General features: G+C 41.4%; 1 protein-coding gene across 4 annotated transcripts in view; it reads right to left on the bottom strand.

Moving 5' to 3' along the window:
• The window catches only part of onecut2 (one cut homeobox 2), a 52,255-nt gene extending 29,881 nt beyond the window's left edge, over positions 1–22,374 (bottom strand). Inside the window, exons 1-2 of one of the 4 annotated variants that reach the window (XR_011667886.1) lie at positions 20,532–22,374; positions 14,906–14,992 (exon numbers count right to left, since the gene is read on the bottom strand). Coding sequence is in view for 3 of the 4 variants with exons in the window: in XM_071342098.1 (XP_071198199.1) it covers positions 14,906–14,992; positions 20,542–21,664 (1,210 nt within the window). In the remaining variant the exon portion in view is untranslated. The remainder of the gene's footprint in view (positions 1–14,905; positions 14,993–20,531) is intronic. The other 3 variants (XM_071342098.1, XM_071342104.1, XM_071342108.1) reach the window with 3 other exon arrangements.
• Positions 22,375–26,103: the final 3,729 nt, after the last annotated feature.

Raw genomic sequence — 26,103 nt, 5'->3', positions numbered from 1 at the left:
TTCATAGCAGAAACCATTCGTATGTCTAGAGCCCAGAGGGCTCTGTTTCTCTCTCTCTCACACCCATCATCACTCTTGCGGTGAAATGTGAAACTAAAAACAATTCCACCAGAAGGTGGCAGTATTCCCTGACTATTCTCTCAGACAGACACCACTGATTGTAATTGTAACAGGGAGTTTCTTCTTGCTAACTAGGACTAGTCCTAGTGCATCATTAAAACAGACAAAACCATCTGGGTATGACGATGGATTATTTCACAATTATTACGGAGACGTTTCACAATAACACAATTTAGGGTAGGCTAGCCCATCTCAGTTATAAGGTCAAATAAATGTAAACCTACTAAAAAAAATATTTAAAAAAAACAGAACATTTCCAGACTACATTATTAGTTGCACATCCGGATATAGAAACTGAGATCTCTGTAGTGCATAAAAACAAGGAAGATTGTTGGAGTGGTTATTGTCTTTAACTGCTGTATTCGAGCTCCTCCATTTTGTTTCGGTGCAGAATTGCAGTTTAGTTTATAAATACATTGATAAAGTGACACATAGCATGACAACCTGAAATCGGTCTACTATGAAGCTTCAAACATTTCAGTCCCTTTTTTACAAAGGCTATTCACCCTGTGGCTGCAACATGCCGACATTATAATGTATCTATAGACTAACAATAGAAACGGGAGATTATTGGTGGTTGCTAAAAAAATCATTGGTGACTATTCTAAGTATCTCATCGAACAAATCCCAATAAAAATTTCATGACCATATATTGTTACATACAGTAAATTATGTTACTAAAATACTATTGCCTAGGTTTACGTCAGATTACGGATAAAACAACATCAAAAAGGCTTAACCATAAAACAAGAAGACTTCCTGATAACGATAAAACAAAAGCTTCCTGATAACCATAAAAACAAAAGCTTCCTGATAACGATAAAACAAAAGCTTCCTGATAACGATAAAACAAAAGCTTCCTGATAACCATAAAAACAAAAGCAGATTAAGGCCAACACCTTCATGTGATGATGAAATTATTATGCCCCATAATGTTCTATCATGATTAGGCTACAGTCGCCGTAAACCACCAAAGCAATTGCTAACCCAGGACGCATAAAAACGTCAGGCCCGTGTAAAAGTTTCAATCTCCTCCGTCAAGGAAAGTCTATGCTCCAGTGATTCAGTCAAGGTTCCTTCCACATAGGATACAGCAAGATCAAAAAACACAATTATATTTTTCCGAGAATGATTTACCGTTTCCAAAGTAGAGGAGAAGGGGAAGTTAATGTTGTTGTGTTTTTTTAAATAAGGGTATGTTCCATCCTCTCAAATAAAACGGAAGGACCTCGATCCCGATCTCTCTTTTGACGAACATATCAAGAATATTTCAATGACAGATTTTTTTTCCATCTACGTAACATTGCAAAAAATCGGAAACTTTCTGTCCAAAAATGTGGCAGAAAGGTTAATCCATGCTTTTGTCACTTCTAGATTAGACTACTGCAATGCTTTACTCTCCAGCTACCTGGATAAAGCACTAAATAAACTTCAGTTAGTGCTAAACACCACTGCTAGAATCTTGACTAGAACCAAAAAATGTGATCATATTACTCCAGTGCTAGCCTCTCTACACTGGCTTCCTGTTAAGGCTAGGGCTGATTTCAAGGTTTTACTGCTAAATTACAAAGCATTACATGGGCTTGCTCCTACCTATGTCTCCGATTTGGTCCTGCCGTACATACCTACACGTACGCTACGGTCACAAGACGCAGGTCTCCTTACTGTCCCTAGAATTTCTAAGCAAACACTTGGAATCAGGGCTTTCTCCTATAGAGCTCAATTTTTATGGAATGGTCTGCCTATCCATGTGAGAGACGGAGACTCAGTCTCGACCTTTAAGTCTTTATTGAAGACTCATCTCTTCAGTAGGTCCTATGATTGAGTGTAATCTGGCCCATGGGTGGGAAGGTGAACGGAAAGGCACTGGAGCGACGAACCGCCATTGCTGTCTCTGCCTGGCCAGTTCCCCTCTCTCCAGTTGGATTCTCTGCCTCTAACCCTATTACGGGGGCTGAGTCACTGGCTTACTGGTGCTCTTCCATGCCATCCCTAGGAGGGGTGCGTCACTTGAGTGGGTTGAGTCACTGACATGAGCTTCCTGTTGGAGTATTTTTCCTGTCTTATCAGGTGTCCTGTGTGAATTTAAATATGCTCCCTCTAATTCTGTCTCTCTCCCCCTCCCCTGAGCCTTGGGACCATGCCTCAGGACTACCTGGCCTGATGACTCCTTGCTGTCCGAGGTCCACCTGGTCATGCTGCTGCTCCAGTTTCAACTGTTCTGCCTTCAGCTACGTAACCCTGACCTGTTCACTGGATGTGCTACGTTGTCCCGGACCTGCTGTTTTCAACTCTCTCTCTCTCTGTACCGCACCTGCTGTCTCGACCTCTGAATGCTCGGCTATGAAAAACAAGCTGACATTTACTCCTGAGGTGCTGACCTGTTGCACCCTCTACAACCACTGTGATTATTATTATCTGACCCTGCTGGTTATCTATGAACGTTTGAACATCTTGGCCATGTTCTATTATTATCTCCACCCGGCACAGCCAGAAGAGGACTGGACCCCTCAGAGCCTGGTTCCTCTTTAGGTTTCTTCCTAGGTTCCTTCCTTTCTAGGGAGTTCTTCCTAGCCTTCTACATCTGCACTGCTTGCTGTTTTGGTTTTTTTTAGGCTGGGTTTCTGTATAGCACTTTGTGACAACGGCTGATGTAAAAAGGGCTTTATAAATAAATGTGATTAATTGATGGATCGATGAGGTAGGCTTCCCTCGCTCTTTCGTCAGAGGGATCCTATAATAGGATGTGGTGTGTTTCTAACGGGACAAAGAATAGGGAGATCCTCATCCGCCCGGTGAAGACGCATGTAACCGGCGCAGAGCTGTCAGATTTGTCATGTTTTGAGGTGCTTCTTGTAGCATTTTTTGAGTCAAACGTGAATTCGTTGAATTATTTTCGTGGGAGTTTCATGTAAATATAGCGTTTTGTTCTTCCCGCTTTTTTATTTGTAAAAGTAGTTTAACATGAAGATTGGTAACAGTTTTATTTTTTGTTTATTGGGTTGAAATTAAATGATACTAGATTACTTTAGAAAAAACATTTGGGTGTTGACTGTTCAGATAAAAACGATGACATAAAGAGCCGTTGTTGAAACATCGTGCGATGTTTAAAACGGTGAGAAATCGCAGTGAAACTAAATGCCTGAAGAGTTTGACTATGTGATGTTAGGTGGCTTCTTGTGTAAATATTTTCCGTCTGGATTTTAATGATTTGTATTATTTCATATCGATGTTGCGCACCATAGGCTAATGAGAATAGAATGATGAGTGTCATGTCTTGGGTTCTGGCTTGGTTATTGGTTTCTGGTATTAATATCCAATTGGCCCAAGAGAAAACTATTGTAAAGGTAAATAAAGACTATTTTTTATATGTGAAAATCCTCTACTATATATTACGTATGCATATTTTTTTCTGAATTTTCTATTTGACATATAAAGATCTACAGTTGAAGTCGGACGTTTACATACACCTTAGCCAAATACATTTAAACTCAGTTTTGAACAATTCCTGACATGTAATCCTAGTAAAAATTCATTGTTTTAGGTCAGTTAGGATCACCACTTTATTTTAAGAATGTGAAATGTCAGAATAATAGTAGAGAGAATGATTTCTTTCAGCTTTTATTTCTTTCATCACATTCCCAGTGGGTCAGAAGTTTACATACACTCAATTAGTATTTGGTAGCATTACCTTTAAATTGTTTAACTTGGGTCAAACATTTCGGGTAGCCTTCCACAAGCTTACCACAATAAGCTGGGTGAATGTTGGCCCTTTCTTCCTGACAGAGCTGGTGTAACTGAGTCAGATGTGTAGGCCTCCTTGCTCGCACAAGCTTTTTCAGTTCTGCCCACAAATTTTCTATAGGATTGAGGTTAGGGCTTTGTGATGGCCACTCCAATACCTTGACTTTGTTGTCCTTAAGCCATTTTGTCACAACTTTGGAAGTATGCTTGGGGTCATTGTCCATTTGGAAGACCCATTTGCGACCAAGCTTTAACTTCTGACTGATGTCTTGAGATGTTGCTTCAATATATCCACATAATTTTCCATCCTCATGATGCCATCTATTTTGTAAAGTGCACCAGTCCCTCCTGCAGCAAAGCACCCCAAAAACATTATGCTGCCACCCCCGTGCTTCACGGTTGGGATGGTGTTCTTCGGCTTGCAAGCCTCCCCCTTTTTCCTCCAAACATAATGATGGTCATTATGGCTAAACAGTTCTATTTTTGTTTTATCAGACCAGAGGACATTTCTCAAAAAATTATGATCTTTTTCCCCATGTGCAGTTGCAAACCGTAGTCTGGCTTTTTTATGGCGGTTTTGGAGCAGTGGCTTCCTCCTTGCTGAGCGGCCTTTCAGGTTATGTCGATATAGGACTCGTTTTACTGTGGATATACTGTGGATACTTTTCCTCCAGCATCTTCACAAGGTCCTTTGCTGTTGTTCTGGGATCTCTAGGAGACAGAACGCATCTCCTTCCTGAGCAGTATGACGGCTGCGTGGTTCCATGGTGTTTATACTTGTGCACTATTGTTTGTACAGATGAACGCGGTACCTTCAGTCGTTTGGAAATTGCTCCCAAGGATGAACCAGAGGTGTCCAATTTTTTTTCTGAGGTCTTGGCTGATTTATTTTGATTTTCCCATGATGTCAAGCAAAGAGGCACTGAGTTTGAAGGTAGACCTTGAAGGTAGACCTTGAAATACATCCACAGGTACACCTCCAATTGCCAAAACTATAGTTTATTAACAAGAAATTTGTGTAGTGGTTGAAAAACTAGTTGTAATGACTCCAACCTAAGTGTATGTAAACTTCCGACTTCAACTGTATGTTGGGCCTCCAGCAAAATTAAATGGGCTATATAAATCTATCTCTCATGAAATTATAGGACTTGATCCTATCTATATCAAATACAGAATTGGAAAGTAATGGTAGTGTAAACCACATGTTTTGGAGCCTGATATTACATACTGTAGGGTAAACCACATGTTTTGGAGCCTGATATTACATACTGTAGGGTAAACCACATGTTTTGGAGCCTGATATTACATACTGTAGGGTAAACCACATGTTTTGGAGCCTGATATTACATACTGTAGGGTAAACCACATGTTTTGGAGCCTGCTATTACATACTGTAGGGTAAACCACATGTTTTGGAGCCTGATATTACATACTGTAGGGTAAACCACATGTTTTGGAGCCTGATATTACAGACATTAACTTTTACTGCCTCAGAAACCCGGATCCGGGAGCACCCCCCACCCCCCACACACTGATTAGCATAGATAGCATAGCTTCAGAAGTAGATAGTAGCATCTAAATATCATTAAATCACAAGTCCAAGACACCAGATGAAAGATACAGATCTTGTGAATAAAGCCACCATTTCAGATTTTTAAAATGTTTTACAGGGAAGACAAAATATGTAAATCTATTAGCTAAACACGTTAGCAAAATACACCACTATTCTAACTCCATCAGTTTCTTACTCCTTCAGGTGCTATCACCAATTCGGCTCAACTAAGATATTGATAGCCAATAACCTATAAAAAAAACCATCAGATGACAGTCTGATAACATATTCATGGTATAGGATAGTTTTTGTTAGAAAAAAGTGCATATTTCAGGTAGAAATCACAGTTTACAATTGCACCGACCATCACAAATCCACTAGAATTACTAGATAGAGCAACGTGTATGACCAATTTACTCATCATAAAACATTTCATAAAAATAGACAAAGCATAGCAATGGAAAGACCCAGTTCTTGTGATTTCAGACCATATTTCAGATTTTCTAAGCGTTTTTCAGCGAAAACACAATAAATCGATAAGTTAGCATACTACATGTTCCAACGTTACCAGAGCATCGATTCCAGCCAAAGAGCGCTATAACGTAACCACCGCCAAAAGATATTAATTTTTTCACTAACCTTCTCAGAATTCTTCCGATGACACTCCTGTAACATCATTTTACAACATACATATACAGTTTGTTCGAAAAGGTGCATATTTAGCCATACAAAACCGTGGTTACACAATGAAAATACTAGGAAATCAAGCCTCAATATGTCTGACGTCATCTATCAGAGTGATCTAGTTTAATTAAAAGCTAATCATATACTTGACTAAAAAATACAGGGTTGACAGGAATCGAAAGACAAATTAGTTCTTAATGCAACCGCTGATTTACATTTTTAAAATTATCCTTACTTTTCAATACAGGGTTGGCCAAGTGAAGCTATACCAAACAAAATGGCGATATATGCGTTTAAAATATTTCGACAGAAACACGGTTTATCATATTAAATATTGCTTACTTTGAGCTGATCTTCCATCATATTCTTGGGCAATGTATCCTTTCTATGTTATAAACGTCTTTTGGTCGATAGATGTCCTCTGTCCTTCGAAATGTCCATCACCAACGACCGACACCCTAAAGCGTGTCCAAACTTTCAGAGTGCACGACAAAGAAATTCCTCAAAATCGCACTAAACGGATATAAATTGATATAAAACGGTTAAAATTCACTACATTATGATGTTTTTAACAACTATAACGACTGAAAACATGACCGGAGAAATACTGCTGGTTAGAAAACGATTTGGAACGAGGCAGGTCCGATGTCCTTTACGCTTCAGGCGCACGTTGAGAAAGGGTGGTCTCTGTACATTTTCGTCTTTTATAATGGCTGTGAACGTCCCATCGATTCCATTGAAAACGTGATGACGTACAGACACCCAGAGGAAGACGTAGGCAGTGTCGGTTTCTTCATAGCATTCACTGTCGCCTTAAAAACAGACCCCAGATCAGAGGTAAAAATTTCTGAAATCTGAACCCTGTCATGAAAAGTGCTGTAGAAATTGTTCTGTACCACTCAGAGACAAAATTTCAACTCCTATAGAAACTATAGACTGTTTTCTATCCAATAATAACAATAATATGCATATTGTACGATCAAGAATTGAGTACGAGGCAGTTTAATTTGGAAATGTAAAAAAAAAAATAATGCTAACAGCTCCCCCTATTGACAAAAGGTTAATGGCGCCGGAGGGAATGGCTGTCATTTTACGGGCTCTTAACCAACTGTGCTATTTTATTTTTTTTTTTCACATTGTTTGTAACTTATTTTTTAGATAAAGTTGTTGATATCGTCTCTTTTGGCCGAAAAGAGCTTCTGGACATCAGCACAGCGATTACACACCTTGAACTGGACAAATCATTTTCCTTTAATGAGTCAGACTCAAAGGATATACTGCTTCCCAGAGACCAGGCCCATATCCCCGTCATTCGAAGAAAAGACAGAGGGGGAGGAGGGCAGGGTTCCTTGTTAGGATTCATAGGCGATTGAGTAAATCACCACTATCATCGGTTCTATTGGCCAATCACTGGAAAACAAACTGGTCGAGACTATCCTACCAATGGGGACTGTAATATCTTATGTTTCACCAAGTAGTGGCTGAACGACGTCACGTATAATATAGAGTTGGCTTTCGGCACGACAGAGCAGCTACGTCTGGCGCGGGTGTGTGTCTATTTGTCAATGACAGCTGGTGCGCAACGTCTAATATTAAAGAAGTCTTAAGGTATTGCTTGACTGAGGTAGAGTACCTCATGATAAGCTGTAGACCACACTACCAAGAGAGTTTTCATCTATATTATTCGTAGCCGTCTATTTACCACCACAAACTGATGCTGGCACTAAGACCGCACTCAACGAGCTGTATAACGCCATAAGCAAACAAGAAAATGCAGGCAAACTTAAATCCATTTTACCTAATTTCTACCAGCATGCCACGTGCAACCAGAGGGAAAAAACTCTAGACCACCTTTACTCCACACACAGAGATGCGTACAAAGCTCTCCCTCTCCCTCCATTTGGCATATCTGACCATAATTATATCCTCCTGATTCCTGCATACTAGCAAAAACTAAAGCAGGAAGTACCAGGGACCTGTGCAATACGGAAGTGGTCACATGACGCAGATGCTACGCTAAAGGACTGTACGTACATATCCCAACCAGAAGCAATGGATTACAGGCAACATCCACACTGAGCTAAACACTAGAGCTGCTGCTTTCAAGGAGTGAGACACTAATCCGAACGCTTATAAGAAATTCCGCTATGCCCTCAGACGGACCATCAAACATGCAAAGTGTCAATACAGGACTAATGAGCTAAATGCCTTTTATGCTCACTTCGAGGCAAACAACACTGAAGCATGCATGAGAGCACCAGCTGTTCTGGACGACTGTGGGATTTCCGTAGCAGATGTGAGCAAGACCTATAAACAGGTCAACATTCACAAGGCTGCAGGGCCAGACAGATTACCTGGGCGTGTACTCAGGCATGCGCGGACAAACTGGCAAGTGTCTTCAATGACATTTTCAACCTCTCCCTGACTAAGTCTGTAATACCTACATGTTTCAAGCAGACCACCATAGTCCCTGTGCCCAAGAATGCGAAGGTAACCTTCCTACATGGCTACCGCCCTGTAGTAGTGGTAAACCACATGTGTTAGAGCCTGACATTACATACTGTAGTGCAGGGCTCTCCAACCCTGTTCCTGGAGAGCTACCCTCCTGTAGGTTTTAACTCCAACCCTGTTCCTGGAGAGATACCATCCTGTAGGTTTTCACTCCAACCCTGTTCCTGGAGAGCTACCGTCATGTAGGTTTCAACTCCAACCCTGTTCCTAGAGAGCTACCCTCCTGTAGGTTTTAACTCCAACCCTGTTCCTGTAGAGCTACCATCCTGTAGGTTTTAACTCCAACCCTGTTCCTGGGGAGCTACCGTCAACCGTAGTCTAGCACACCTGATTCTAATAATTAGCTGGTTGATAACCTGAACCAAGTTAGTTACAACTGGGTTTGGAGCAAAAAACATACAGGAAGGTAGCTCTCCAGGAACAGGGTTGGACATCCCTGCTGTAGTGTAAACCACATTTTAGAGCATAACATCACATACTGTAGTGTAAACCACATTTTAGAGCCTTACATTACATACTGTAGTGTGAACCACATGTTTTAGAGACTGACATTGCATACTGTAGTGTAAACCACATGTTTTAGAGCCTGACATTACATAGTGTGTCAAGTCGAGTGAGACTCGGGATTTTAAGTGGTCAGAGAATACGCAGTGGCCATGTAAAAAGGGGAACAGAAAGAGCACTTTGCTTTCCACATCAAATAGTTTCATTTTACACCAGAATCAAGAGGGCCCTGGTCAGCAAAGTGATTACCGACTGTGATCATGTCGGTTCTTACTACCAAGCTACAAGAAAGAGAGAAAAAACCTTTTCAGAATAACTCCCAAAACGAGCACCAACATTGACCATTAAAACTATATAAACAGATCAATAAGAACATTCTATTGACACTGTGCGTAATGGTTACTTCACACTACATTCCAATTAAGATCCAGACCCAATGAAAAGTCAGATAAATGTGTCTGAGATCAACTGTATACCAGCTGGCCAAACGGAGAAACACCTTATTCCTATATAGCGCACTACTTTTGACCAAAGCCCCTAAGTCCTATGGGCCCTGGTTAAATGTAGTGCATTAAATAGGGAATAGGGTTACCATTTTGATAGCTTATCAACTGGCAGCTTCATTAAATAGTACCCACAATACACCATTCTCAACGTCAACAGTGAAGAGGCGACTCCGGGATGCTGGCCTTCTAGGCAGAGTTGCAAAGAAAAAGCCATATTTCAGACTGGCCAATAAAAATAATATATTAAGATGGGCTAAAGATCACAGACACTGGACAGAGGAACTCTTCCTAGTCGCCTCTTCACTGTTGACGTTGAGACTGGTGTTTTGTGGGTACTATTTAATGACGCTGCCAGTTGAGGACTTGTGAAGCATCTGTTTCTAAAACTAGACACTCTAATGTACTTGTCCTCTTGCTCAGTTGTGCACCGGGGCCTCCCACTCCTCTTTCTATTCTGGTTAGAGCCAGTTTGCACTGTTCTGTGAAAAAAGTAGTACACAGCGTTGTACGAGATCTTCAGTATCTTGGCAATTTCTCACATGGAATAGCCTTCATTTCTCAGAACAAGAATAGACTGACGAGTTTCAGAAGAAAGTTTTTGTTTCTGGCCATTTTGAGCCTGTAATCGAACCCACAACTGCTGATGCTCCAGATACTCAACTAGTCTAAAGAAGGCCAGTTTTATTGCTTATTTAATCAGGAGAACAGTTTTCAGCTGTGCTAACATAATTGCAAAAGGGTTTTCTAATAATCAATTAGTCTTGTTTGGGATAGGGGGCAGCATTTTCACTTTTGCATGAAATGCGTGCCCAGAGTAAACTGCCTGCTACTCTGTCCCAGATGCTAATATATGCATATTATTAGTAGTATTGGATAGAAAACACTCTGAAGTTTCTAAAACGGTTTGAATAATGTCTGTGAGTATAACAGAACTCATTTGGCAGGCAAAAATCTGAGAAAAATCCAACCAGGAAGTGGGAAATCTGAGGTTTGTAGTTTTTCAAAGCTTGGCCTACCGAATACACAGTGTCTATGCGGTCAAGTTGCACTTCCTAAGGCTTCCACTAGATGTCAACCGTCTTTAGAAACTTGTTTCAGGCTTCTGCTATAAAGGAGGGGGGAATGGGAGCTGAATGAGTCATGGGTCTGGCCGAGTGTCTCAGGCCCGTGACGCACGGTCCCGACAGAGTTAGCTCTCGTTCCAGTGCTTTGCTACAGACAATGTAATTCTCCGGTTGGAACATTATTGATGATTTATGTTAAAAACATCCTAAAGATTGATTCCATACATCGTTTGACATGTTTCTACGACCTGTAACGGAACTTTTCAAGTTTTTGTCTGGACGTAGTGCTCATGAAGATGGATTACTGGGCTGAACGCTTTAACAACTAGTGGCTATTTGGACATAAATTATGGACTTTATGGAACTTTATGGAACAAATCAGTCATTTATTGTCGAACTGCGATTCCTGGGAGTGCATTCTGATGAAGATCATCAAAGGTAAGTGAATATTTATAATGTTATTTCTAACTTCTGTTGACTCCAACATGGCGGATATTTCTTTGGCTGGATAGGGCTCTAAGCGCCGTACTCAGATTATGCTTTTTCCGTAAAGTCTTTTTGAAATCTGACACAGCAGTTGCATTAAAGAGAAGTCTATCTTTAATTCTGTGAATAACACTTGTATCTTTTATCAATGTTTATTATGAGTATTTCTGGGATTTCTGTGGCTATCTGCAAAATCACCGGATGTTTTGGAATCAAAACATTACTGCACGTAACGCTCCAATGTAAACTGAGATTTTTGGATATAAATATGCACATTATCAAACAAAACATACATGTATTGTGTAACATGATGTCCTATGAGTGTCATCTGATGAAGATCATCAAAGGTTAGTGATGAATTTTATCTATATTTCTGCTTTTTGCTGCTCTTAGCTCTCCAGCCTAGCTAGCTAGCGGGTGTCCTTAATGTACTGCAGCTGTTAGCTCTCCAGCCTAGCTAGCTAACGGATGTCCTTAATGTGCTAGCTGCTCTTAGCTCTCCAGCCTAGCTAGCTAACGGATGTCCTTAATGTGCTGCAGCTGTTAGCTCTCCAGACTAGCTAGCTAGCGGATATCCTTAATGTGCGGCTGCTCTTAGCTCTCCAGCCTAGCTAGCTAGCGGATGTCCTTAATGTGCGGCTGCTCAGAGATGATAATGTCGGATAAAGAGAGATGCGACTGACTGACAGACACTTCCTGCTAACAGACAGGCAGACACTTCCTGCTAACAACAGACAAGCAGACACTTCCAGCTAACAAAAGACAGACACTTCCTGCTAACAACAGACAGAGATGTCATCCTCTACATGTGCACTGAGAGTCTAACTGACATAATTTCATAGCATTCATCCCTATCAGAGACTGCACAAAGGATAGATTGTGAGATTGTTTACACGCACGCACGCACACACACGCACACTCACGCACACCGATTGACACAGACACAGAATTTCTCCTCTCTCTCTAATCAGCAGGATAAAGGTGGGAGTCTGGCAGCCTATCTAGGAATCACAGTGTCCACATAGTGATGATGACATCACCAGCCAGCGTCCAAAGGTCTGCAACCAGACTTATTTATTAGCCCTGTGAAACAACCAATCACAGTTCCCTCTCATCAACTTTTAGTGATGTCACTGTACTGATGAGGAAATAGTCTCAGAGGGATTTTGGTCAAATAAAATCAAATCCTGTTCCTTCCTATAACCAAGTATATACCATTAGGTTTGGACACACACGCACACACACACACACACAGACACACACACACACACACACACACACACAAACACACACACACAGACACACACACACAGACACACAAACACACACAGACACACACACACACACACACACACACACACACACACACACACACACACACACACACACACACACACACACACACACACACACACACACACACACACACACACACACACACACACACACACACACACACACACACACACACACACACACACACACACACACACACACACACAACCCAGGATACGCTCAGACCCAAACGAATCCAACAAGCCCTTTTAGTTAAGTGCTTTTCTACGACAACTGATGAATCTTATTAATACTCCTTATTACAGAAAGTTAAACTGATACTGCAGATACATATAGCACGGTATCAACCACATAGTAGTCAAACTGTTCAGCATCTTGGTTGCTTTAATCAACCACATAGTAGTCAAACTGTTCTGCATCTTGGTTGCTTTAATCAACCACATAGTAGTCAAACTGTTCAGCATCTTGGTTGCTTTAATCAACCACATAGTAGTCAAACTGTTCAGCATCTTGGTTACTTTAATCAACCACATAGTAGTCAAACTGTTCAGCATCTTGGTTGCTTTAATCAACCACATAGTAGTCAAACTGTTCAGCATCTTGGTTGCTTTAATCAACCACATAGTAGTCAAACTGTTCTGCTTCTTGGTTGCTTTAATCAACCACATAGTAGTCAAACTGTTCTGCATCTTGGTTGCTTTAATCAACCACATAGTAGTCAAACTGTTCTGCATCTTGGTTGCTTTAATCAACCACATAGTAGTCAAACTGTTCAGCCTCTTGGTTGCTTTAATCAACCACATAGTAGTCAAACTGTTCTGCATCTTGGTTGCTTTAATCAACCACATAGTAGTCAAACTGTTCTGCATCTTGGTTGCTTTAAAGTAGAATATGGCCAACAAAATGTATCCTAAAACAAAATGACTAACCCAGTAAGATTCTGAAACGTTGAATAGTTTGATTACTACTAAAATTCACATATCCAAAAGCATGGTGTTGGTTCAGTGCTTTTAGTCTAGAGACAGAGAGGGGCTGCATGTGACCCAGTAAGTGAGTCTCTGTTTGGTTGAAGAAGAGGGCAGTGTTAATAAACCTTGCCCTTTACACATGCAGTGTGTTGACAGCATCAAGATGAGAAGAGAAAAAAAAGAGGTGATACAGAGATCAACAGAGAGTCACTGTTGGATGGTTTGGCCAGTCAGACCTGGCTAGCAGAACATTATCATCATGCTTTAACTAGAGAAGATAAATACTACCATACTCAGCTTTCTGTTATCTAGACTGGAAAACAGACGTAAACACACTGTGATATAGTGGGACACATGTTTCTCCGCAAAACAGATCTGTGATATAGTGGTGACACATGTTTCTCCGCAAAACAGATCTGTGATATAGTGGGACACATGTTTCTCTGCAAAACAGATCTGTGATATAGTGGAACACATGTTTCTCAGTAAAACAGATCTGTGATATAGTGGTGACACATGTTTCTCAGTAAAACAGATCTGTGATATAGTGGGACACATGTTTCTCAGTAAAACAGATCTGTGATATAGTGGAACACATGTTTCTCCGCAAAACAGATCTGTGATATAGTGGAACACATGTTTCTCAGTAAAACAGATCTGTGATATAGTGGAACACATGTTTCTCCGCAAAACAGATCTGTGATATAGTGGAACACATGTTTCTCCTCAAAACAGATCTGTGATATAGTGGAACACATGTTTCTCAGTAAAAACAGATCCTTATACCGTAGTTTACAACATTGGCGAATTTATCTTGAATCTCAAAGCCAGGTGAACTCATCATCTCACTGGATAATGTAGGACTGTCACAAAGCCAGGTGAACTCATCATCTCACTGGATAATGTAGGACTGTCACAAAGCCAGGTGAACTCATCATCTCACTGGATAATGTAGGACTGTCACAAAGCCAGGTGAACTCATCATCTCACTGGATAATGTAGGACTGTCACAAAGCCAGGTGAACTCATCATCTCACTGGATAATGTAGGACTGTCAATGAACACATGCACACATCAACCTACCTCCTGACAATGAAACCAAAATGCAAAAAATATATATATATACTTTTCTAAACAACCTCTCATCATTTTAAACTGGTAAATGTCTGGGCTAATAGTGTGTTTTCATCACAATGTTACTTACTATTAGCATAAGTAGGCCTACTTTAACTTTAAATGGCTTTAAACCACATATTAAAGACTATTATCCACAATTGGATTTCTCAAATCCAATATCACATTTAATCCAATACTGAATATACCCAGTCTAATATTAATCCAATCTCAATCCATTAAGGTAAAAAGGATTTCCCTCCAAATACACATCTACTAACTACACATCACACTAGGTATATTTGTATCTGTTGAACATTACTACATGTTATTTTTTTGTTTAGTTTTTTGACATACCATAGTTTTGGGTCCCTGTGCACAATGTTGTCAGTGTCTGACAGTGCATTCCATTTGACCCAATCATGGCGTGCTCTCTACTGGTACCTGTAAGGGAGGAGGCACACAGGGAAAGGGCTTGGTGTGGTGATCTGTTCTCTAGCCGCTGTATGTTTAGCCTACTACAACATTAGGATTAATACACACTAATTTACATACTGCATTTCTTCTTCCCATTTAAAATACCCATTATTAGGATACCACTTCAGTGTACATGAGATAGAAACCATACGTTGTGTCTTTCGGAAATATATTCAGACCCTTTTGACTTTTTCCACATTTTGTTATGTTACAGCCTTATTCTAAAATGGATTAAATTCACTTTTTCCCTCGTCAATCTGCACACAACAGCACATAACGACAAAGCAAAAATAGTTTTTTTGAAATGTTTGCAAAAATATGAAATACACATTTTACATAAGTATTCAGACCCTTTACTCAGTACTTTGTTGAAACACCTTTGGCAGCAATTACAGCCTAGATTCTTCTTGGGTATGACGCTACAAACTTGGCACACCTGTACTTGGGGAGTTTCTCCCATTCTTCTCTGCAGATCCTCTCAAGCTCTGTCAGGTTGGATGGGGAGCGTCGCTGCACAGCTATTTTCAGGTCTCTCCAGAGATGTTCAATCGGGTTCAAGTCCAGGCTCTGGCTAGGCCACTCAAGGACATTCAGAGACTTGTCCTGAAGCCACTCCTGCATTGTCTTGGCTGTGTGCTTAGGGTCCTTGTCCAGTTGGAAGGTGAGCCTTCAACCCAGTCTGAGGTCCTGAGCGCTTTGGAGCAGGTTTTCATCAAGGATCTCTCTGTACTTTGCTCCGTTCATCTTTCCCTCGATCCTGACTCGTCTCCAACATCTCCACAGCATGATACTGCTACGCTTTACCGTGGGGATGGTGCCAGGTTTCCTCCAGACGTGATGCTTGGCATTCAGGCCAAAGTGTTCAATCTTGGTTCCATCAGACCAGAGAATCTTGTTTCTCATGGTCTGAGAGTCCTTTAGGTGCCTTTTGGCAAACTCCAAATGGGCAGTCATCTGCCTTTTACTGAGGAGTGGCGTCCGTCTGGCCACTCTATCATAAAAGCCTGATTAGTGGAGTGCTGCAGAGATGGTTGTCCTTCTGGAAGGTTCTCCCATCTCCACAGAGGAACTCTAGAGCTCTGTCAGAGTGACCATCGGGTTCTTGGTCACCTCCCTGACCAAGGCCCTTCTCCCCCGATTGGTCAGTTTGGCCGGGCGGACAGTTCTAGGAAGAGTCTTGGTGGTTCCAAACTTCTTCCACTGTGTTCTTGGGGACCTTCAATGCTGCAGACATTTTTTGGTATTCTTCCCCAGATCTGTGCCTCGACATAATCCTGTCTCGGAGCTCTACGGACAATTCCTTCGCCCTCATGGCTTTGTTTTTGCTCTGACATGCACTGTCAACTGTGGGACCTTATATAGACAGGTGTGTGCCTTTCCAAATCATGTCCAGTCAATTGAATTTACCGCAGGTGAACTCCAATCAAGTTGTAAAAACATCTCAAAGATTATCAATGGAAACAGGATGCACCTGAGCTCAATTTCGAGTCTCATAGCAAAGGATTTGAATACTTATGTAAATAAGGTATTTCTGTTTTTATTTTTAATACATTTGCAAAAATCTGTAAAAACCTGTTTTCGCTTTGTCATTATGGGGTATTGTGTTTAGATTGATGAATGAAAAAAATAACATTATCAATTTTAGAATAAGGTTGTACACTTATGCACTGCATACTTCATTCTTCAAGGTAGATTTAAAAAAAATCTTAATCAATAAAGCACATGATCATGTTGACTTTTAATTGATCAATAATTTCTGAATGAGTGCTGTCCTACAAACATCAAGGCTAACTGACAGTTAAGCCAAAACTAGAATACCACTGCCACTCTCAACGTATGCCTGAAATACCAGGGAAAAAATCACATATAAAACATTTAATTTTAAGGCTGCAATAAATAATTATCTCAGACACGTTTCAGTTCAGTTTTTCTCAAACTAAACTGTCAAACCAACAGACAGGTGCAGTCTTTGGTCTGAGGCGGTTGATGTGGGTGTTGTGAGAGAGAGAGGGCAGTAGAGATACTGTAGCTCCAGTGCTGGGAAGAAGGTAAAACCCCGCCTGCGTCATCAGCTTTACTGGAACAGCTCGGTATCGGGTTCAACAGATCAATGCGAACTGGGTCCACGCGTTTATGTTATTGTTGCCAGCATTAATGCCCTTTTAATCTTGTGGAGATTATCGCCATCGATCCACATCCATACTGCCTAACATATTTGTTTGAAAAAAATGACAATTGCACAACTGAAAGAAAGGCAGGATCGACAATAAACAACATGTCCTGTGTGTTTTCGTTAGTCATGTTTCCCCCCCCCTTTTTTTTTTTTACTGTGCCCAAGTACATCACATGAACATGATTTTCCTGCAACGTAATTTCATTTCAAATGTGATATAGAATATTTGCTTTTTCCAGTGGCCTATTTTAGTTTGGGTCTAATTTCACAGTGACGCCAGAGGAATATTGTGAAAAATACTTTCGGCCTATATGGTTTTAATTTCACAAAAGAGGTAGAGGTATTGGAGTGTATTTTTCTATGTAGGAATGATTATAGTGTTAAAGATATTTCTCCCTAAATCGCCATAATTTCGACATGACAAACACCATGGTTAATTTAAAAAGATTTTCATAATTTTATTTTCGAAATAAAAGCAATATAGGCCTAGGTTTTATTTCTTTCGATCGTCTATAGTTAAGGGTGCATTTATTATCCAATTTTGGTTTCTTATTTGTTTATAGGCCTATTAATGAGTTTATTTTGCATATAATTCCACTCGTTTGTTAATTATAAAGAGGCGTAATAACGTCTACCTGTTCAATCTCAACCGTCCAGAATTCTATCATGACGCTTGTCCTGTGTGATTTATTTATTTTGTCAAGTTATTTCAGCTGGACTGTAAACCGCATATCAATGATGTCGGCTAGGCTAGCTGTAACCGGGAATGTTGTCGGGTCCGTGGCAGGCACATGGAGATGTCAGCCAGGACCAGGACAGCCTGATTACATGCAGCAGTGTGAGTGCCGGTGGAATACGTTTGAGTTAAGTGTCACGTTTGATTTGACTACAACTAATAAAGCTGTGACAAGGCCATTTTCCCCACTGAAACCAGGCAGAGAAAGGGCACCCGTTCTATTCTCTGCCTAGAAGCTGTTGTATCAAATAATTAGTAGGCTATAGGCCTATGACCAACAGCTACTGCAACGGTGGTTATTGCCTAAAGACCTATTGAGTATTGATTGACTATTAATATACCTATAAACCTATATTTATGTAGGCCTACTTCACATAAACTGACTAATTGGAGAGAAAAACATGACGTATTTACAGATCAAATTGCATTTACAACCACATTTGTTTTTTAAACATAATCTTATGATTTATCATTTTCAATCCGTGATATTTATAGACGTAAATTTTCTATTACACCCGCTGAATCTGCAGAACGAACAGCGAACAAAAGCCTCGCGCCCTGCTCCACGTTTTGCCTAACTGGTTAACCCACGACAAGGTGACGTTTTGTGCTCGAGCTGTGGGTCACGCCGAGATTTATATCAATAATTCATTGAGCCGCGCGCTCTGCAGCTTCTGTTCTTCTTTTCAATTCCCTGGCTGCTGCCTCGCACCGAGCCGATCACATAATACCTTCCCCCAAAGCCCTGAGCTGCCTGGCCGCAGAGTTACCGCCTTCTGTAAACGAATGATGCTGCTGCGGGGAAGAAGGGAAGTCTGCAAAGCCTTTCCCCTATCATTTAGGCTACCAATGGTATAGGCTATATTTGGTGATGTTTTCATGGTGTCAATTGGGTTTACAATCGCGCCATTAACTGATGTGAATATTAAAAAGGCCTTCAACGTTCGCTGCATGAAGTCATGGCATTTAACTGTTTTATGGAAGGAAAATATGTGACAGATTATGATGTGGAGCAACCTAATATCTTTCCATCCGTACAGTATTAGTCATTGACTTATAGCCTCGTCAAATGGCATTATTGTTCTTCTGATCACTACATGACGTTAGGCCTATTGTATCTATACATGACATCTAATGGTGTAGTTGTTTTGGTCTTACAGTTTTTCAGCAGGCTGCAATTTTGATCATACCCTTTTAGAAAATGCGCAGAATTTGAAATATTGATCCACTATTCGCAGCTGGTCTGGTCTTCCTTTCCAAACCTCCTCTCCATCAGGCAACATCCCCCTCGATTTAGTCAAAACAGTCAACTTTCCACACTATACTTACTTCAGCCTATACGCCTGTAATAGTTTACATTTAGGATAGCCCATATTGACTTTTTCATCGGTGAAAAATAAACTGCCTTTTACTAATAGGCAATATTTGTTTGCTTAAAATTACTAGTGTATTAATTGAATGTATAGTGTATTTAAACACACTTTTTTTTGACGATTGTGAGAACAGTGAAGTGAAAGAAAACGAGAACCCTCAGTAATTGTAATCCACAATCAATTCTGAAAGGGAATCAACTATAGAGAGGGTACATTTGTTCGCTTTTGACGGAACAAAAGAAAACCCGTCTCGTCGTTCTACGTGTTCTCGCTAGAGGGGGCACCAGCCTTACTATAAGGCTACCTATGCATGTGTTTACCCGGTTTTCAACGCGTCCCAGGCTTTGATTGGAAAAATCTCATCACAATCAACAGCATTCTCTGTCAGTCTGTATGTCTGTCTGTCTCTTTCTCTCCCTCTCTCCTCAATGAGGGAACACGCACAGAAAAAGTCATTGCAATGTATTTGCACAATATTCCTTAGGCAGCATTAATAGCCTGCCTACTCCAGGTGTAAATATGTATATTCAATAGAAATACAATTGTATATATATATATACACACACACACACTATATATATATATATATATATATATATATATGTGTGTATAAAAAATTGAAAGGCCTCCCCCATAAAAACAAACGGCAAAATTGTGTATAGTTATTATATTTTGAAATTAGGTGCTGATGCTGTTTTCAATGCTGCACATTTTTTTGAAATGGGTGACCAATCTATCTGCTTATAATAATTTAATATCAACATCAAAATAAAGCCACACATGACATTTCACCAGAAGAACTTGCTCATCACTAAAACAGAATTTCCCCCAAGAAATGTAGGCCTATACGCTAGAATATCAATACCATAAATAGCCTATTATTACATGGATAAATAATATTCGAGAGAGAAATCATTTGACCTTGTCATTGATATCGAGATTTGATTTGATTTTGATTTTTTGATCGATCGTTATTATGGATCACTAATAACAATACTACTACCGTAATTTGAAATAAATGTAATTGATCTAGTCTACTCTGCAGTGAGAGGTATAGATAGATAGATAGATAGATAGATAGATAGATAGATAGATAGATAGATAGATAGATAGATAGATAGATGGATACTGAACTGTGTTTTATTGCAGGGCTATAGCCTGACTACAAGCAGAGGCAGGCAGGCAGCAAACAGCAGCAGAGACGGTCGGTTGTATTGAGGATACCTTGTCTTACCTGCAAGCCGTAGGGCTGACATCCTCTGAAACTCGGGTTCCTGCAGCCACTTCCACATCCGTCGAAAGGTCTCCCTTCCAGATTTAAGTTTACTCCAAGGTTTGGGGTTCCTTAAGAGGTCTGAAAGGGTGCCTTGCGAGCGACACAGCACCCTCTGAGCGAATATAGCCTGGGGGATGCTATACCGCTTCAGTTCGGCTGTGATCCTTTGTGCCACTTCTTTGGTGTTGATCTCTTCAAGCTGCCCCGAGTTGTTACCTTGTTGTCCCGAGGAGGAGGGCGGTCTGTCCCGGTTGGAAGCCAACACAGGCCCGTGGGATTGAGAGTGGCCCGGGTGCCCGGTGTGGTGCATCCCGTTCAAATGCGGCATCATACCTGCCGTGGGGCCACCGAGGCCTCGTGAGAGGTGTTGATCCCCCCTGGCCAGCATGGCAGTGTGGGCATCGAAGTTGGAGCTTAGCATCTTGTCGTGCCCATGAGTGCCATAGTTATGGAGGTTTTGCTGTGTGTTATGAAGAGAACCCAAGCCATTGCCAAGAGGGCTGCTGGCCAGGGGGGATAAACTCTGACCCATCCCGGTCATGTCCTTATGATAGTGACTGTAGAGGTTGTTCATTGCTGGTAAACCCCTCTCGTCCCGCATCAGCGTGAAACTCCCGCTTACGTTCCCAGAGAGACGCTGGTGGTGGTGGTGATGGTGATGGTGATGCGGATGGTGGAATTTGTCCGAAACGGTTGAAATGGGGGGTAAAGGTTGAAGTGGAGTTAACGTGGTGTATGTGCCGTTCATACCCATTCCCGGTGGGGATGTATCACACGGCATGCTCATAGCGTGATGGAGCGGGTGCGATAATTCTGGTCGGTAGTCTCCTGCTCCGTCCAGAATCGTTGCCATGCTGGACACCATGGCGGACCGCGACGATGCAGCAGCCAGATCCTGATGTAACCGCAGAGAAGCCCCCGCGTTCCTATTGTGATGGGGGCTGTGGCTGTTCATCAAGTCCTGGTCATGGCTCAGTCCGCCATGCAGATTGCCAATGCTGTCCATTGTCATCTCTGGGTTCATGGCGTAGGCATCCAGATCCTTGGCCAGGCATCGATAGGCGTTATAAGCAGTCTTCATTCAGCCCTCATTCAGTCCATTGATCTATTTAATGTTTTGTGCCGGGATGGGTATTTCCTTCGCTTTGTTTTCTCTAAGGCCTCTCGTTTTTTTTTTTTTACATTTAAAAACAATTCCGCTCTCTATCAGACGGGCCAGTGCTGAGTCTACCTAGATCCATGTCCGAGCCTCTCCTCCTCCTACGTATTATGTTTAGGCAAGAGGAGCTGTCCAGGATGGGCTTGCTGAACGAACAGCCTAACACGCTGGCGGGGGAGGGGATTTACAGTTACGGACGGATAATCTGACCACCGGAGTCGCTCCTTGGTTCAAACAAAGGCATGTCATTGGCTGCTTCTCCCATATTCATTTTTACGCGTAGCGCACAGTCAGATATAAAGGGTGGTAGAGATTTAAACGCGTCTCTGGCATCTGGAGTCTGTCAGAAAGTATAAATGTCTTCTCAACTTCCTCTGCTGTAATCATTTCACAAGACACTTTTTAGTGAGAGACTTTATTGACAACATGGGTTAAATAGGCATATGGTCAACATTGGACAATACTTATTTGATTGTTTTTTTGCATAGGCCTACAAGAACAAACATCATTTAGAACTGGCTACAGACCAGTGGGTGCAGAATTAGATTAATAAATGATTCAATGATTTGGAGATTCATGGCGCTTAAATTTGTCCCTTTTCATGTGATATGTGTTTTTGGCATATCCCAACGCCCCCTTAGAGTGGGGTCGTGGCATGTCATTATAAAACCCAATTAGCGTTAAGTGCCTTGTCAGCTCGGGGATTCGAACAAGCAGCCTCTCGGTTACTGGCCTAATACGCTAAATACTAGGCTTCCGGTTGTCACCGGAGGTTGCTTTATGATGTTTCAAAATGTAATGTTACGTGCGCAGTAAAATACCTTTCTTTCAAGTTCGAAAACCAACAATGCATTAATCTATATAAATGTAGTACTAAAAAACACCATGACAAGATCGGTTAGGTCTATATAAATAAACAAATAAGTAATATTTGTAGAGCTATAGTCATCATCATGTCCACATTCCTCCTGCTTTGCCAATTTTACCAAATATATAGGTGGGCAAAACAACACAGCAAGCACAAAGTTTAAATTTTTTACCTTCATTTAACGAGGCAAGTCAGTTAAGAACAAGTTCTTATTTACAATGAAGGCCTAGGAACAGTGGGTTAACTGCTTTGCTCAGAGGCAGAATGACAGATTTTTACCTTGTTATCTCAGGGATTAGATCTTGCAACCTTTCGGTTACTAGCCCAATGCTCAAACCACTGCTGCCCTCTTTAAGAGTAACATGCTCAAACAAAGTGCAGATAGCCTTCTGTTCACATTTCAATCAATGAAAACTAGACCAAATGATTTTAGTCTCTCTCTCTCTCCCCCCCCCCCCTCTCTCTCTCTCTGAAGTAGATCTGAGTCAGAAATATAACATTACATTTAACAAGTCATTTAGCAGACGCTCTTATCCAGAGCGACTTACAAATTGGTGCATTCACCTTACAATTATAATATTTTTCAGGATATATGAGTTGTGCTATTCATATCAGAGTTCATCCCTTATGATACATTATCTCTCTCCCACTTTCCATGTGCGCGCTTCTCGACCATACCCAGATTTCTCAAGATCCCTATTCTCCAGATGAACCCGACATCCCTATTCTCCAGATTAACCCTACATCCCTATTCTCCAGATTAACCCTACATCCCTATTCTCCAGATGGACCCTACATCCCTATTCTCCAGATGAACCCTACATCCCTATTCTCCAGATGAACCCTACATCCCTATTCTCCAGATTAACCCTACATCCCTATTCTCCAGATTGACCCTACATCCCTATTCCCTGGATTAACCCTACATCCCTATTCTCCAGATTGACCCTACATCCCTATTCTCCAGATTAACCCTACATCCCTATTCTCCAGATTAACCCTACATCCCTATTCTCTGGATTAACCCTACATCCCTATTCTCTGGATTAACCCTACATCCCTATTCTCCAGATGAACCCTACATCCCTATTCTCCAGATTAACCCTACATCCCTATTCTCCAGATTGACCCTACATCCTATTCTCCAGATTAACCCTACATCCCTATTCTCCAGATTGACCCTACATCCCTATTCTCCAGATTAACCCTACATCCCTATTCTCCAGATTAACCCTACATCCCTATTCTCCAGATTGACCCTACATCCCTATTCTCCAGATGAACCCTACATCCCTATTCTCCAGATTAACCCTACATCCCTATTCTCCAGATTAACCCTACATCCCTATTCTCCAGATGAACCCTACCCATTCTGAAATTGTAGCAGTAGGTGTCGATTGCACTGAGCCACTTGAAACTATAGACGCTCACTCCCCACCACTAAAAACATGTCAAATGTAGATCATACAAACAAGATATATTTTTTAATTTCTAACATTGTGTGATGATTTCAGAGGTGACACCACATGTCCCAGATAAGTGTGGGGTAAATTGTTTTCCAGGGGCCAATAGTTTTTCCTGATCTGTTAGTAGGCTAACCTAACCAACTCTGGACCCTAGTTGTAGCATATGTCATAGTAATAAATCAGCTATAAACAGCGGTTTTATATGGTCTATGATGGGACCAGATTCATTATCTAATCAGATCAACACCTGGAACAACTCCTGGAACAACTCCTGGAATAACTCCTGGAACAACTCCTGGAATAACTCCTGGAACAACTCCTGGAATAAATCCTGGAACAACTCCTGGAATAACTCCTGGAATAACTCCTGGAATAACTCCTGGAACAACTCCTGGAATAACTCCTGGAACATCTCCTGGAATAACTCCTGGAATAACTCCTGGAACATCTCCTGGAACAACTCCTGGAATAACTCCTGGAATAACTCCTGGAACATCTCCTAGAATAACTCCTGGAATAAATCCTGGAACAACTCCTAGAACAACTCCTGGAATAACTCCTGGAACATCTCCTGGAACAACTCCTGGAATAACTCCTGGAATAACTCCTGGAACATCTCCTAGAATAACTCCTGGAACAACTCCTGGAACAACTCCTGGAACAACTCCTGGAACATCTCCTAGAATAACTCCTGGAACAACTCCTGGAATAACTCCTGGAACAACTCCTGGAATAACTCCTGGAACATCTCCTGGAATAACTCCTGGAATAACTCCTGGAACAACTCCTAGAACAACTCCTGGAACATCTCCTGGAATAACTCCTGGAATAACTCCTGGAACAACTCCTGGAATAACTCCTGGAACAACTCCTGGAATAACACCTGGAACAACTCCTGGAATAACTCCTGGAACATCTCCTGGAATAACTCCTGGAATAACTCCTGGAACAACTCCTGGAATAACTCCTGGAACAACTCCTGGAACATCTCCTAGAACAACTCCTGGAACATCTCCTGGAACAACTCCTGGAATAACTCCTAGAATAACTCCTGGAACAACTCCTAGAACAACTCCTGGAACATCTCCTGGAACAACTCCTGGAATAACTCCTAGAATACCTCCTAGAACAACTCCTAGAATACCTCCTGGAACAACTCCTGGCTCAGGGAGGATGAGAACATTTAAACCTTTTACACAGACAACAAGACAACAACTGCGATTGGACAAAAACTAAAACAGGGCTGAACAGGCTGTATGCAGGGTTGCATCGTGAAGGCCTTTGCATCTGTAATTTAAGAAAAACTTCACAGTATGTCATCACTATGGTATTGATTGATTAATTTCAGCCGATCATCTTGGATTAAAAAGGTTTAGGTAGCCTAACCACCTGAAGTTTGAATATAAACCAAATTCTCAGTCACATTTTCTCAGAATACAAATAAATGGGCCTAATTTAGGTTATAAATACATAGCTTTCCCCTGGACCAGATGGGTTCAGATGATGCTCTAGGCTACCTGTGGTTGTTATCAGTAGGCTGCTCTAGGCTACCTGCAGCTGTGGTTGTCATCAGTAGGCTGCTCTAGGCTACCTGCAGCTGTGGTTGTCATCAGTAGGCTGCTCTAGGCTACCTGCAGCTGTGGTTGTCATCAGTAGGCTGCTCTAGGCTACCTGCAGCTGTGGTTGTCATCAGTAGTTTGCTCTAGGCTACCTGTGGTTGTCATCAGTAGTTTGCTCTAGGCTACCTGTGGTTGTTATCAGTAGGCTGCTCTAGACTACCTGTGGTTGTCATCAGTAGGCTGCTCTAGGCTACCTGCAGCTGTGGTTGTCATCAGTAGTTTGCTCTAGGCTACCTGCAGCTGTGGTTGTCATCAGTAGGATGCTCTAGGCTACCTGCCGCTGTGGTTGTCATCAGTAGGCTGCTCTAGGCTACCTGCAGCTGTGGTTGTCATCAGTAGGCTGCTCTAGGCTACCTGTGGTTGTCATCAGTAGGCTGCTCTAGGCTACCTGTGGTTGTTATCAGTAGG

The sequence above is a fragment of the Salvelinus alpinus genome, chromosome 1, assembly GCF_045679555.1.
Source record: "Salvelinus alpinus chromosome 1, SLU_Salpinus.1, whole genome shotgun sequence".
Classification (NCBI taxonomy): domain Eukaryota; kingdom Metazoa; phylum Chordata; class Actinopteri; order Salmoniformes; family Salmonidae; genus Salvelinus; species Salvelinus alpinus.
This window is presented reverse-complemented; position numbering and strand designations above follow the sequence as displayed.